This window comes from Colius striatus, chromosome 2 (genome assembly GCF_028858725.1).
Source record: "Colius striatus isolate bColStr4 chromosome 2, bColStr4.1.hap1, whole genome shotgun sequence".
Lineage (NCBI taxonomy): Eukaryota > Metazoa > Chordata > Aves > Coliiformes > Coliidae > Colius > Colius striatus.
The window spans coordinates 95,825,885-95,841,813 of record NC_084760.1 but is presented as its reverse complement, the minus strand read 5'-3'; the positions used below and the strand labels follow the sequence as shown (position 1 = coordinate 95,841,813).

Here is a 15,929-nt window from a genome sequence, read left to right as displayed (position 1 = left end):
GGTATGAGAAATTTTAATTATTCTTGTATTATTACAGTGCAGTAACAAAGTGTTAACAAGAAGAGAGAGATGCCAAGCTCTCGTTCAGGCATGCACAACTCTGGATGGAATTAGGGAAAATTCCTAAGTGTAAGGAGGAAGAAGTAACACATGCAGAATGCTCCTGACGTGTTGTAAGAGAGAGGATTGGAGTTATCTGGCACAATGCTGAAGACCCAGCAGAACCCAGCAATCAAAAAGAGAAAAGGAATACTTGAACCTGGAAGAGAATTGTCCACATCTACTTTGAGTGTTTGCTGGGGAAAATAGCTTGAAAGCGCCAGACAAGACCTGGAGTTGGGGAAAAATAAATCAGTGCAAACGTGCTAACGCACTACCTGACACTTGTCTCATTTTCTCTACCACATTAAAGGGACGTTTTCAAACTGCTCAGTGGAGGAGCTAAGATCACACTGAGAACACTTGCCAAGAAAATAGATAAATTAATAAAAAATATAAGAGTAACAGCTGCTTCAGTGAGTGATAAAAGATGCTTCACTGCTGGGAAGTCACAGAAAAAGCCTGAGAGGTAGCATGCACTGAGGCAATTAGGTCATGAATACACAACGGGGCAGACAACAAGAGCCATAATAATGAAAACAAACAAAGCCTGAACTATTGAATCAGAGTTAATTATCAGAAAAGGAGAATCAAATTATAGTTCTGATTAAGTTGCACGTTTCAGCTGTGTGAAAAGCACTTGTACACTGAAAAGCAACAAAGAAGCGTTAACTGGGACACCAAGAAAAAATGTATGAGAAATGATAGAAACTGCAGTAGTGTCTGTAGAATCCAATCATCACGCTGGGTCACGTAATCAAGGAGACACAGCTCCTGCCCTAAAGAATTTGGAAGCTGACAAAGCTGCATGGTTTTCAAGAAGGATGTGGCATTTTGAGTACATCTGGTGGCAGGAGCAAGGAAACATTGCTCTCAAACTAAGATCTATGCCGAATCTCCGTAAGAGTGTATTCCTGATTCAAAAAGTTGAAACAACTGGTAAGGTAAATAGAATGAGATTTCTCTGGTGGATAAAAACCTTTGCAAGTCTATTTGTTGCATGTAAAGAAACTATAGGAGGATTTCCCAAGAACAGGAAAGTTTTGTAACAGTTAACACTGCCACAACATGCATTGTAGTCATCTGATGAATGCAAATCACATCCAAGTAGCTTATGTCTGAGCCCTACAAACTACGAAATTGAAATTACAGTCTGAATTAGAAAATATTGTCATGCAGCAACTTAAATGCACACACATACCCTCACACTACAAAGTCAACAACTCTGATGTTAAAGCAATTTTATTCCCAAGCATACATATATGCAGTTCCACACAAATTCCTGTACACAAAGTTCTTTTCCATGCTCCACAGCATAGGAAGTCAAAAGATGCAGCCTAACAGCTCTGAATGATACTCTCAGAAAAGTCTTCTCAGAGTTGCACAAAAAGACATGTCATGTTTCTTGTAGTAATTTCAGCGTGCTTTACAGACTTGAAGCTTCAGAACACTTACAGGAAAACTCTTCGGACAAATCGGTTGACCTGCTTCTGCAGGGAGTTTGGACTAGATGATCTCTAAAGGTCCCTTCCAACCCCTACTATTCTATGATTCTATGAAATAGCCCAAAGTTCAGATTATAATGTTGGCTTTTGACAAGGGAACAGAGCCTAAATTCTCTCCTTCATAAGCCTACCTTACATTCAGTTTGCATACTGGAGTTAAAACACAACACCTTCTGTTTCAACATCTCCCATGTCCCTGTGCATGAACTAAGACAAGCGTCTGTTTAGCAGTGCAATATTCATGTATCTTAAAAGTAGTCAGATGAACTCTTAAAAAATACAATTCAACTTAGCATTAAAAAGCAATGCCTTGCTTTGACTTGCACATTTTTTTTGGAGCTGAGGCACGAGGGAAAAGGATTCTCTGCAGCTACACCTTTGTCAGCATTCAGAGAACTGACCCAATAGAAAAGACTTCTCAGGCAGAAGAGATTGCCTCTCAGGAACACATTCACAGCAGTGTGAGTAAAGGTGGGAGAAGTTTCCATGACTTTGATAATTCACTCATGAAAGTCTACTTGTTGTCAAAATCTGAAGCTTTACCTTCTGATTTAATGGTGATATAGTGTCCGTTGCAGAATCAATGGGAAAGATCTGTACCTTCTGCTCAGTGTATGTATGGAAGTTCAGAAGAGCTGTTACGAGTTCCTGAACAAAAGCCAGTGCCTGGCCAGCAAGGTCTCGCAGCTTCAGCTGTAAAGACAGTTATAAAATGACTATATTTGACACGTCCTTATTGAAATCTGAAAAAAAGTTCTATAGTTGGATATAAAAAATTGCTGTCAATAATTTCTTTCATGTTATTAGTTCAGTCCAAAATACACAGTAGCAATTACCTTTCACTTATTTTTTAAAGTTTATGAATAAAGTACAAGGCCACTCAGAAGGACATGTTATTCTATGACAACAGAGTACGTTTAGTTCATACAACAGGTGATGATTTGCCTCTCCTGCATTTCTCAAACTACAGGCCACAAGAACACTTATAGGTTAGTACAATTACAGAAATCATATTTGAAGTTAAGATTCCTAAGGACCAATAGTCTAATTTCTGACAATAGCTCAGTTCTTTCAGTGTGGCAACAGTGAGAAACTTTTAACACCTGGTTATAAGGAAACTTATCCTTAACAAAAAACAATGAGGTTTTCTCCCAGATTAAGAGGTGTCTGCTTTTCCAGCCAATAACACTCCATTCTTATTCTCCCACCTGGACAGAACTGAGCTACTGCTCATGAATAAGGCAGTTCTGTGGCTTTAGTGCAGAAGGAAGGTACACAAGAAACAAATCCAAAATGGAACATTCTGAAAAAGCAAAGGCAACAGAGAAGAATACCACACCGTTGTGATTTATGAAGGCTATAATGAGGTAAAAGTGACATTTCAGCCAAGAATGACTTATCCTTCAGAGATGTATTCTTAATATTTAAATGAAGTGTTAAATCAAATGATTCTTGATTATTGATCAGGGATGAGGGTGAGTAATTAATGCAGTCATTACACTCAGTTTGCATAAGTTAATTAGCCACGCAAGGAAGGAAAACAGACAATATTAGTGTTTTGCTGTCCTTTACAGTGCAGTCTGTGCTAATACACTAGAATTTTGCTTTTACTCGCAAAGCTAGTCATAAAAATCTGTCCTAGAATATTATCAAGACTGCAGATGTTGAAGCACAAGGCTGACTGACATGGAGCTCATAGAAAGTAGTAAAGGGAGAATTCTCTATGCAGTTATTTGAATTTTTCTTAGAATTCAGCAACGGGTTGATTTAAGGCTACTTCCATTACAAAATTGGACAGTTGGTCACCTGTCCTCCCAGTAGACATAATAGGAATAAAGTCTGTTTATAAGCACTTCTGAAGACAGGAGGAAGCAACTATTAGAAATATTTCTACAGTCGCCTCTAAATGCACTAACTTGAAGGTTCAAGACATAGCTTAAAAGCAGAGAGAAAGCACACTGGGTGCTGTGGCCCCCATCCTCAGTGGCAGTGAAACAGGAAAATTGAGTGAAGTATCTGATTTACTAATATAAAAGTGTTAGCATATTCAGCTATTTACAGAAAACTGACACTATTTTTTCTATACTGGGTAAGTCACATTCCCAAGGAAACTGATGAAATTACTGTAATGAACAGAAATTATTTTATTAAAAATTATTTAAATTAATAAGGGTGATTTGGCTGCAAGTAAGAGGTGCTTTGGCAAGAAGTGTCCCATAAAATGTAAATGAACCATGCAGAGTTCTGAAAGATATATGATCTATTCCTTAAAAGGATTATGACTAGTGACAAGCAATATTAGCTAATACAGTATACTAACACACACACCAATGGATAGTTTACAAACGTAAAGATCCTTTGGGGCTCCAGTGAGTTGACTAAATATACTCACTTTAATGGAAAAGGAATTTAACATACCAAAACGATCTTTTTTCAACAAAAAGCTTAAGACCTCTAAAATAACATAATTTTAACTTTAAAAATTAAACACTCAAATTCTAATTTACTGCACACTGGCATGGTAAAAGAACATTTTGTATCATTTTAGTAAAAGACAAATATTAAACCTTTTTGCCATTCTTTTTAGAAAGGCATATCTGAGTTAATCCTACAGTGATCATAAGCCAGTAATCAGTGGATTAGCTCTAGTGACATTCTGGGTCACTAAAGATGACTGGTCTTATTCAGTATCTGTGTAGAAAGTTGTATCACTACATAGGAAGCCACAAAAAGTTTACCTGATATCTTCTGTTGTGTAATGGTACATTCAGAGCATTGTATCGATTAGATCCTACAGGATAAAAATTGAGTTATATGCACAAATTAAACTGTGAGGTTTTAAGACACATATTGGTAAACAGTGATTTCTTTTTAACATGAAATTTCACTGCAGTAATATTAGAGCTCATGTAAACAACATTAACTAAAAATAATACTAAATAAAAATAAAGTGAAGTAAGCCTAAATATCCTCACTTAAGAACTGTTACTATGACTAGGTGAAGAGAAAACAATTCCATACTTGACTCAGACTGTAAGTTAAATTTAACTATCTGATCACTCTGAATTTGACAGGTAAGACCAGAATTCTATTGCCCAAAAGAACGGTATTCACCACGAAGAGTGAAAAATCTTTAAAAAAAACCCAACTAGATAATCTTCAATTTTCCACTACATTCCACTCCTGTTAAATAAGATTAATTTTTGGTTTTAATGCTTTGCATGTTTTAAAAAAGCTCCTGTAAGTACTTGATTTGTTGATAATATAGAATGAGATGTATTCTCCACATATTTCAGCATTCTGTTCCAGTTACAGAGTAACTAGAAAAATAATTCAATTACAAGCAAGCACAATTTTTAGAGGCAGAGGGACGCTTGAACCTAGACAACAGCTTACAAAATCTTACAAATTTCAAAGGGATCACATCCATCCTCAATTAAATGGAATTACAGTGCTTTAGTTTAAAATCTGTACACAAAGGAAATGTATAGCTTGTTTTTCCTTTTGTATCGTTTACACTTGGCAAATAACATATGGGAAGAGGTAGTTTTATCCAGAACAAAAGACCATCTAAAAATACTAAACCCTACTTGTAAGTAAATGCTTCAGAAAACTTTAACTTTATCCTCTCAAAATCACTCTTAGACGTCAACATTTATTGGTCATTTGATTGGTACCAAAACTGAAGCCAGCAGCTAGTTACACTTGAAATCAACTACAGAACCTAGAGCACAACAGTTGGAATCCATAGCAGACAAACATTTCCCAACTTTCTCTCATTCTTCCATCACTAAAGAGCTGCCCACTATTTGTAAAGTTTTCTACACATGTGAAAACATTATGCCTTGGCAGCTGAGTCAGCAGATAAATTATTTGCAAAGTTCTCCCTACAATGATTACCACCTGTAAAAAAACAAATCACCTAAGAAGCCAGAGAATTAGAAATAGGCAACAGATGCCAGGCAAAGTGATCTTTCTCAGAATTAAATGAAAAGGCGATCAACTGAAGGCACTAACACCTAAGTATAACATGCTGTATGAGAGTCAGTATTACCTAAAGAAAAGATGATCTGGTATTTCTAAGCCAAGATTCACTGGATTGCCAGCCCAGTAGAGAACTCAACCCTGCAGTAGCCACCAAATCAGCGTCTAGAGAACCTAAGGCCTTGTCGGCAAGTTTTGAACTGAATGAAACATGCAAAAGTTACCAATAAAGCCTATCAGAAATGCAGCAGCCTGTTTTCACTTCTCTACAGCTTTCAGCTTTTTCACTATTCCAGGTCCTCCTAGTTTCACTGTCAGAAGAGTAAAGCGCTTTCTGCCTAAGTACAACCTTGTGTTCAAGCTATTTACAAAAGTTCCCAGTACACAGCACTGACCTGGCACATACTGATTCTTGTATCAAAGCAATTCAAAGGCTGACTCCTAACCTCCTTATATCCTTTGCACTTCCATTTATCAGTTGGAAAAGAAGCAGAAAAAGGTTGCTTCAGGAGGAAGTCCCCAAACTCAAAGGCTTTTTTTTCCCCTGAAAAGATTAACAAGTCTGAGACCAGCCACAAATAAGAACTAGATTAAGTGTTATGGATGCAACGCCTCCCTAAGTTAGCATCTCTGCAGCTGCTTTCAGCCCCATCTTGTAGCTCTACTCTTGCAACTTTTGAATATACTCTGCCAAAAATAATGCTGAGATGAGTAACTAAAAAAAAAAACCCAACAAAAAAACCTTTGTGGAGAAATCAGTAAACTGTCAGTGCTACTTCATCTTCTACAATATTCTGTCAACACTAAGCAAGACAAGTGGCAAATTACTCAAAAGCCTTCAAAGCTTTTGATTTTCATTAGATACACATAAAAAAATAAAAACTTAGCATTTTACAATCTAGATAAAGTAGATAAAATTATGATAAGTGTTACAAACATGTAGTACAATTACCTCCAAGAGTCTGTTCAGACATCCAACATTTCTTACACCTAATACAATTAATAATGAGTAATTCCTCCAGATGGATACCCAGAATTAAACAAGAAACCCAGGCCAAGGCAATACGTACTTGTGTCATTAAAAGGTACTTTCTCATTGATTATGCATAGAGATTCTTCCAGTCTACTGCCCAAAGCTGCTTGAAGATTCTTTAACTGTTGCTGGCTAAATAACAAAGAGACAAACAAAAAAACCACACACACACACACTTTGTAAACCTTTGCAATTTAATCTGTATCACTGATACCATCGCTCACCATAAGCATCCTCTGAGTGTACAGGTATCTGTTTCTTTCTAGAAGTTTTATAGAAATAGGACAGTAGGAATAATTTTTCTTTTCTATCATATTTAATATATGACATTGCATTGTAATTCCTAACAAATGCAGTGAAAGATACAATAAATTGTTGTAAATCCTAAGTTCCATTCTTCAGAAGCTCCAAAGTAAGTTGAGTTAATCTTTGCATTTGTTTCCAATTCCGCAAGTATCATATAAGCTACAAAAAGATATTCTTCTCTACTGGAATTTGAATGGTAACACCAAAGGGCTTTTCAATCAGTTGCTCTATATCCAGTGTGGTATTCCAATATGCAAGTAGCAAGCTGACGATTAATTTTGTTAACTGTCACACCTCTATTAGAAATACCTCAAAAGCTTTTCAAAGCCCCGTATTTAGACATTGCTATGATAGGGCCCAATCCTCCAAGACTTGGCAGTTATAATTCTGATGAACTCCCATGTGATTTTTCTCTAAATCTGCTTCACTTTCATCATTTGTATGTATAGAAGTGAACTTAAGTTATTAAGACTACTAATATTAGGTTCCTGAGATGAACAGTAACACAAAAAGTTCCATTTACACATAAGAAAAAACTATTTTACTGTGAGGGTGACAGAGCCCTGGCACAGGCTGCCTGTGGAGAGTGTGAAGTCTCCTTCCTTGGAGGTCTTCAAGACCCACCTGGACACATTCCTATGTGACCTGATGTAGGTGGACCTGCTTCTGCAGGGAGGTTAGACTAGATGACTTCTAAAGGTCCCTTCCAATCCCTACCATTCTATGATTCTATGATATTTTAGCTTTATGCACATGTCAACAAAGACTACTGCATACTGATTCCACGCCTTACCCAACTTAGGCCCCCCACTTCACTATTTCGTTTCCTATTTGACATCTAGAACTTCTCCACATATAGTGGAAGGTGAGTGGGGAAAGTGTCAAAGTAACAAGTTTTTTTCCCTTTTTTTCCAAAGGCATTTGATATGTGGAAATGTATCAGGACTAACAAGTAAAAAGAATGTAAAATAGACAAGCAAGATATGGAGAAATTGGCCAATAAGTAGCTCATGCACATTAACAAAGTTTTTTCTTGAAGTGCAGCTCCAAAACTGCAGAGAAACTGTACAGCATGAACCACAACAGCACTGTGTTGATAGAGAACAAACTCAAACTGAAAAAGTATGGATGTGTGTGACCTACTCTAGGTGGTCCTGCTCTGGCAGGGGTGTTGGGACTAGATAACCTTTTGAAGTCCCTTCCAACCCTTAAGATTCTGTGACTGGCAAACAAGTAGTTTGATAGGCCTTGTTTTACATTCTGCACTTTCATTTTCAAGGCATGCAGGCTGTCAAGTCTCATATTTCCTGGCTTTCCTGAATAAAATATGGATGTCAAGAGGTAAATGGATCCCTTCCCCTGTGAAAGGGTGGGTAAAACAGAAGAAGAGTACTCTCAAAGACATCTTTTGTCCTGTGTTCATTAGATACAGATATTCGTGTTTAAAGTAAAGAAGTGTCAGGCTTTATTAGCTTTAAAAATCCTCCCTTCTTAAATGGTAGGGTATTCCTTACAATGACGCTAATTACCCAGTCATCATAGAACATGACAGAAGAGCTCTGAACTGAATAGTAGAAGATTAAGGCTACTACACTGGTTTTTGAACACTAGAAAAAAAGCAAACAGCAGCAAAATGTAGCTTTTATCCTCTTCTGAAAGCATTCTTAGTGAAACCTTGACCTGTGTTAGAGAAGAGTTATTGGAATCCAACTATCTTTGCATCTATCAAAATTAAAAAGCATACTTTAGTTTACCATCTGAAAGAAGGACCTCTCGATCTGATCATTCCCTGTGCATTTTATCCATTACATTGAAGATCTATACTGCACATTTATCTTTAAAAAAAGCACCTTTAATAATGAACTTCAGAGAAGTGCACACTAATTTGATTTAGTCCAGAGCCTTCAACTTCTTCCCATTTTCTACAATCTGTCTTCAAAACAACAAAGGTATTCCAAAACTAACAACGAAATCTCGCAATAGAAACTCAAATATTCTAGCTGAGTGTGTTGTATCTGAAGCAAAAGCAATTGCTCAATAAGCTTTCCAGCTGGTTGTCTAAGCACACCTTACTCAAGCTTTGCTTTTAGAAATAGTTTGTAAAAATTTCACATGTATTTGTTTTATACCAGTTCAGTACTTTATTTACTTTTAATAGCATTCCACTACAAAGAAATTCTTCAAGGTTTCAACTTCATGCTAGTTAAAATATCTTGATGACAAAACTGCTCTTACTGAAAGCTGAATCTGTGTAACAGATTGTCTAGTTATGTATTCCGCTGAAGAAAAAGGGGTCTGACCTGCAGAGCCTTGACATGAATGTGTTGTTGCCCAATATTTTGAGTTTTATCAGGTTATTTTTTCCTTCCTTTTTTTAAGGTATTATTCTTTAAAAATAATCCTGTTAATCTTTTACAGTAGTTACTTCTTTAACTCAATTTTTCATTATATTAAATAAAAACACTTACCATTCTTCAGTTCGATGCCTACAGTCCTTAGCTTCTCTTTCTAGTGTCTGAGACTTGATCTTTATGCAAAAAGATAATCTCACAATGTAAGTACTGACACAACAAAACATTTCATTTCAAAACTTTTCAATCTTGCAAGCAGGAGAAAACCTCCTTACTTCTAACTTGGCTTTATCATTCTGCAGCTTTTCTATGGTATCCGTGTACTTCTTCGTTAAGCTGTCCACCACAGCTTGATGCTGGGCAGCATCAGTTTCCAAAACGTCAAGTCTAGTTCTCAGCTCTGCTTCTAAACGTTTGTGCTGCTCATCTGCTTCAAAATACTGAAAGAAGAAAAGCAGAGCTCGTACAAAGGCTTCATTTTAGTATGGAATCTACTTCTATGAGTTAGATCAATTTAATTAGCCAGTCCACATTATTAACAAATACCAGTTTCCAGACAAATAGTAATTTTATGACTATATGTACAGAGAAAAGATTCAGGAATAAAATACTTGGTGTTTACTAAAGTTTTGTAATGCCAAGCAATCCTTAAATATATTGCTGATTAATAGTAGACACCTGAAAAACTCATCTCGATCCAGAAGGTTTTTCTCAAGTTTTCTAAACCATGGTGAATCACGCTACAGTTTGGTAAAGTAATTCATGACTTCATTATGGCAACGTGCAGAAAATATTTTAAGCTTTAAGTCAATTCGGAAATGGTTAGTGAAGTAAAAAGAAGTTTCCACTCAGTATTAACTATATGGCTATTTTTAGAGCAGCTAAGCATCACCAAAAGTTAAAAATCTAAATGAGGAAACACACATTACTTCAGTTATCCCACACTCTCTTAAGTCAAAATGCTTTCATTTGTCCAGTGAACACCTTTATAAACAAGCTATCTGATCTAATGTAGTGGTTTGTGTACAACTAAGTTTCTAAACCCACTAGTTTTCAGAAGGCATTTTATTTTCTCTTTGTTCATGTGACCAGCTTTCTGAACTAAAAAGAAAGGCTAAAAAAAGTTTCACTCACAAGTATATGTAATCGCTCATTTTCTTCTATCTTCTTCTGAAGATCTTCATTGAAGACACTTTTCTGCTCTTGACTCAACTGAGATGAGGATTCTGCACTTTTCTAAAAGAAACAAAACGCATTCATTACCTCCAAGTTTCTGGGGCTAACCCAAAGCACACTGCCAATTCTCAAAAGATGCAGATGAGTATATATCCTGCATTGACTAATACACCAAAAGGTATACACATTGCACACAGCACGAATCTAAAAGCAGCACTTTTCCTTCAAACTGTTGTTACTGCATCATAGTAGAACGATAACTCAACAAGGACTCAGGAAAGCCTCTGCTCGGGTGTCACATTCACAAACACACGAAACTGCTTGTATGGGCAGATGGCCATTTGACATCATTTGAATCTTGCATGATTCCACACAGTCAGTAATATGAAACACTACACACACAGGCTTATTTGGTTTGGTAGCTGTGCATAAGGCACATCTGTCTGCACCAAATGTCCAGGTGTAAGCCAGTCTGGTCTCAGCAGGGACCAGGAACAATCATGGAAAGTGTACTGTTTATTATACAGTAGGCTGTAGCACAAGGAGGACGTTGCAAAACACAGTGTCTTCACTGTCGACCAACTTCCTTGAGAATACAGACATCTCTCAGCCAACTGGTTCCAGCTTTTTCACCCATTTCATCCAAAGAACATAAAGACCACCAGTGAATCCCACACTGTTTCTCTGCTCTACCACTTTGCTGAACAAATGTATCACCATCATCAAACAAAAGGGAGAACATGTACATTACAAACTGAGCTTCAGGTGCTTGGGACACATAAGACAGCTAAGCCACCTCTGCATTTCATGTCAGTCTATGAGCTACAGCACTTGAGATAAAGGCATACGTTCTCCTCCTTCTAAAAGGATTGCAGTCTGACAGAGTTCACCTATTCAAATCTTAATCTAAATAGTTTTGGATATAATTTACTTGTCTCCCAATGGCAAGTCTCTGAAACAGAAGTGACAAGGAATTCAGTGGTGATGTGTTCAATACAATGTACTTGCTTGGTAAGGTTCTACACGTAAAACTAAAAGGGAATACATTTAGAACACAGTACAGACACTTCTTACAAAGGAAAAAAACCAGACCTGTGCATTCTGACAACTGAATAGGAAATAAAGTCAGTGGCAATGGTTTGCAAAGCTATTCAAGACAGACTGAGGTACTTCAAAATCTGGAAACATGTCTAGTGAAGCAATAAAAGTTACATAATATGAAATAAAAGAAGGGTCAAACTGCATTTTGAAGAATAATCTGCTATGGTGCTTGAATAACATAAGTCAGAGACACTATGCTTGTCAAGGAACTGGAGAGAAAAAAACTGCACACGCGTCTAGGAGGAAGAGTAAGGAGGATGATCACATTACTAATCAGTTGAATGATTTCTTTAATGTCAGTCTTCATAGCTACAGCATTTTGAGAGCTAAGCAAAAAGAAAAGATGACAGTAATTAAGAGGACTTTCCCCCATAAGAAGGTAGCAAAGAGCGCTCAAGAATTATTTAAGTCTAGACATACCACCCCTGGAATTCTAATGTTACCTACAGAAGACACGGCTGATATTAAACAGAACATCTTATAACCATGTTGAAATCAGCAAGCATTTTGAAAAGCATTTGGAAGATCACAGTACTGAAATCATTATGTCATTTTCAAGTAACATAAATACTAACTAAAAATTTAGATTTCAAAACATTTGACAAGATTCATATGTGAGTTGATCAGAGAAGCTAAAGTCATAGGCTGAGGACTTAACCGTTGTACAAAGCAAGGAGACAGGGACAGAAAATAAGGGGTGATTAGTTCTCTTCACAGCAGTAGATTAATCACAGAGCTCCAAGATACTTCTCGGATGTCTGAACACTTAATAAATACCTGGAAAGGCAGATAGCAATTCACTATCATTAGTTGACACACTAGAAAGAAAAGTACAGAACTATCTCCCATATATTACATGTACCAATATCAGTTTTGTGGGTATTTTCACTGTATTTCACTATATTAACATCAGTTTATAACACAAATTCTGACAAAAACATTCAGCTCAACACTTGACACAAAACAGCTCCTGTCAGAAATCAGGATAAAACAGGCAAGTAGCGACATCTGCTAAGCAAGGTCTTTTTGACTTTGGCACATACCTTGTTCTTCTTGCCCTTAGCTTCACTTAAGGCAAGCTCATCTTGAAGTAACTCCACCCGCTTGGCAAGCTGCTGATTTCGGAAGGTCAAGCTGTCCATTTCTTGTTGGAGTTTTCTCAGGGATTGATCCTTCATTTTCAGTTGCTCCTGGATCATACAAAAGTATTAAAATTAGACTTTCACACTTACTTTCACACATGGTTTTGATAAGAAATATCACATTTGAAAAATGAGCACATTAAAAATGAACAGAAAGCAATTTTTAAAAGATTAATTAGATTAAAATTAAATTGCTTTCTAGTGAACACTGAAGAGCTGAAAGTATTGTCTTTAAACTAAAACACACGGGCAACCTTGAGCTGCCCACAGATCACACTCAAGTAGGTACTTCATTCCATACCTTAAACATCAAGAAGCAACCTTTCACTTTTACAAAGTCAAAATCGACAGACAACAATACAGTTGCAGAACAGAAATACTTTTACAAAAATCAAGTTCCTTCTTTATTCTTTTATTCACAGTACTTTGAGTAAAAAAATATTCCCCTTTACCCTTCTACCCATCTATCTGTTTTGTCAAAGTTTGATACATCTGCCATGAGTAGCTTTCAGAGATTACCTTCAGAGATGCAGAGTTTGCTTGCTCATCTACAACCCCTTTTTTCAGTACTTGGTTCTGAGCTCGAAGCTGAAAAACAAGAGATGCAAATAACTATGCCAGATGAAAGAATACAGAAGAGCCATTCATTAGAATATGCGTAAAGCATTCTTTTCTCTCATGAGAGGACCAGATGTGCATGCTTTTAAAGTATTCTGATCAGGTAGCTAGTAGTAGTGTCAGGTTGAAAAAAGTATCAAATTCATACCCTGAATTGCCAAAAAAAAAAAAGGAGTTACTTTACCATCTGAATAGTTTTGTTAAAAAAGAATATAATTCTCACTCAAATGTGTTGGACGATTAGTTACTTAAATATAGTGAAGGTCTGAAGAATAGTTAACAATTTTTTTCCTAGACTAATCAAGTTCTTACTCCTATTCAGTGCTACTTTCGTCTCTCCACTCCAGAGCACATCTACCCTGTAGCAGTGAGAATATTGACAGTTCCAACATCCCATTCCTTGAGAATAGCTTGAATCCTGGTTTCCTCAATGGCAGTTTGCATTCATTTGACATGTTTGAGTTCAGCTGTTGCAAATCTACACTAAAAGGGGCTCTATCATGTTTGGGTATACCTCTGGCAAATACATAAAAGGCAAGATTCAGTGTGAAATAACTAACCATTTCAGTCTGATAACTGCATATATTTGAAAGGTCAAAAGCCAGTTGACATTGCTAAGCACAGGCTTTTGCCTTGCAGTATTCTCACTGTGTTGCTCAGGTATTACAAAGGCAAAAAAAGAAACTTGCAAGAGCACTATAGAAAGACTTCCAAGCACAGGGTATCCCTAGAAAGAAAAAGCAGTGTAGTGGTTTTCTGGGTTTTTTTTCCTGCCACAGAATCACAGGATCTCAAGAGTTGGAAGGGACCTCGAAAGATCATCTATTAGTGAAGGAACATGCCAGGTGCAGTGATGAAAGACAAAATGAACTAGCTCAATCGTGCTGCACAGAGATAGTTAAACTGGAGTGTGATCCACCAAAGGCTGTCACAAGTTGATTAAGTGCCTTTTGACTACTACTTCTATCAGGATTATGTGAAAAAGCCGGAAGCTGCAATGCAAGAGGAAGAACAGACTCTGAAAACACACATTCTCCTTCTGGACTGCTCTGAGAACTGAGGGAGTGCAATCCTTTGGCAGCAAATCTTCTTTGGCTTCCAACATGATTAAGCCAACAGGCAAATAGCTTCCCAAGGCTACTCTTTGTTTTCAGATCACACAACAAAGAGCCAATTGAACAACTAATCATTTAGACAAAAAGAAAAGTTATCTGCAAAAGGGATCCCACAATGCTCTGCAGTTGTTGCACAAGAAGCAGAATGAGATAAAAGAATAGTTCCCAGAAAGTGTAATTGAAATAGGCTGAAAGTTGCAAGATGAAGTTCAAAGAAAGCTTTTGGACACCATGATAGTGAAAGAAAGAGAATTCAGCAGTTGGAATTTTCAAAAGGTATAGTCATAAGTCCACATTTCAAAGTTTCATTAGGGAATCAAGCAGCAAAATCCCTTGACTATCTTATCCTGAGCCATTTTTAATCTTCAAAGTACAGCAGAATCACTGCAGAAAGCCATAAAAAATATTAACTCTGTGACCTACAAAACCCCAAAGTGAATACAGTTTCTTAAATGATTTTGTGGAACGCTTAAGAAGTGAATATCTGAACAGTTTAGATTCGATATGGGTTTGTTTTCTGTTTTTAGGGGTTCTTCTATTCACAGTTCCAAGGAGAACAGTCTTTAAAGATGCATCATTCTGTAATCTAGGAAAAAGTGTCAAATACAGTCAAGAGCCTTCTGCCAAATGCTACACAAAAATAAAGTGCTGGCTTTCTTTCCCAAGGCTGCTGAAGAACCAATATCATCCAAGACCAATGGTATCCTATTCCTTCTAGTGAAGAAACAAGAACAAACAGTTCTGTATTAAGCAATACTCGACCATTTAAGACATTATCTCAAGCATCTTGGAAGGGAAAAGGAATTCTCCACTACCAGACAGAAGTCTTTGCAAATGCTCCCTTAAGCAGCACCAGACATTGGAAACAGAGTCACTTAGTGCGGTTGCAGAAGAATGGGAACAGATACAAAGCAAGTGTGGAATCAAGTGTTCCTCACTTCTCAGACACTACAAGGCCACTACAAGCAACACTAACACCACTAACTCCCACATCTACCAGTCAAGGCAAAGTCAGCATCTATGGGTGAGATACAAGACCTCAAATGTTCACACTCAAAAATTTAACTGAACCTCCTCAAGCCTGTGCAGGAAGTGGAGGAGCAAGGGAAAGCACTGCTAGTTTCACTTCCCTGGAATGCTTGAACCCACTATTTGTCCTCCTCGATGCTTTGCAGACAAGGCCACTTTGCTCCTCAGGCTGGCTTGCCCTGCTAGCACTCGGCATTCCCTTTATTCCCTCGGTCCTTGCGATCTCGCACCTGCCCTGACTGCATAAGCTTGCCTTAACCTCATCCTCAAGAGGCAACCTTTGGCTCCAAAGGCTTCACGCCGCCACAAAGACAAGTGTTTCAGCCTCGAGGCGCCCTCCGCTCCGGCTGAGGCTGAGCGCTGATGGCAGCCGAGCCGGGCGGCAGAGCCCAGGGCGGGCCCCACGGCGGCACTGGGGCGGCGCGGCCGGCTCCCCGGGCTTAGCGGAGACAAGGGCAGCGCGGCGGACC

General features: G+C 37.7%; 1 protein-coding gene across 1 annotated transcript in view; it reads right to left on the bottom strand.

Annotated features, from left to right (window-relative positions):
- The window catches only part of PPP1R21 (protein phosphatase 1 regulatory subunit 21), a 35,292-nt gene that overhangs the window by 19,107 nt on the left and 256 nt on the right, over positions 1-15,929 (bottom strand). The window contains exons 2-9 of the mRNA XM_061991556.1: positions 13,217-13,285; positions 12,599-12,745; positions 10,413-10,514; positions 9,554-9,718; positions 9,396-9,454; positions 6,659-6,753; positions 4,343-4,395; positions 2,148-2,297 (exon numbers count right to left, since the gene is read on the bottom strand). Coding sequence (XP_061847540.1) covers positions 2,148-2,297; positions 4,343-4,395; positions 6,659-6,753; positions 9,396-9,454; positions 9,554-9,718; positions 10,413-10,514; positions 12,599-12,745; positions 13,217-13,285 — 840 coding nt within the window. The remainder of the gene's footprint in view (positions 1-2,147; positions 2,298-4,342; positions 4,396-6,658; positions 6,754-9,395; positions 9,455-9,553; positions 9,719-10,412; positions 10,515-12,598; positions 12,746-13,216; positions 13,286-15,929) is intronic.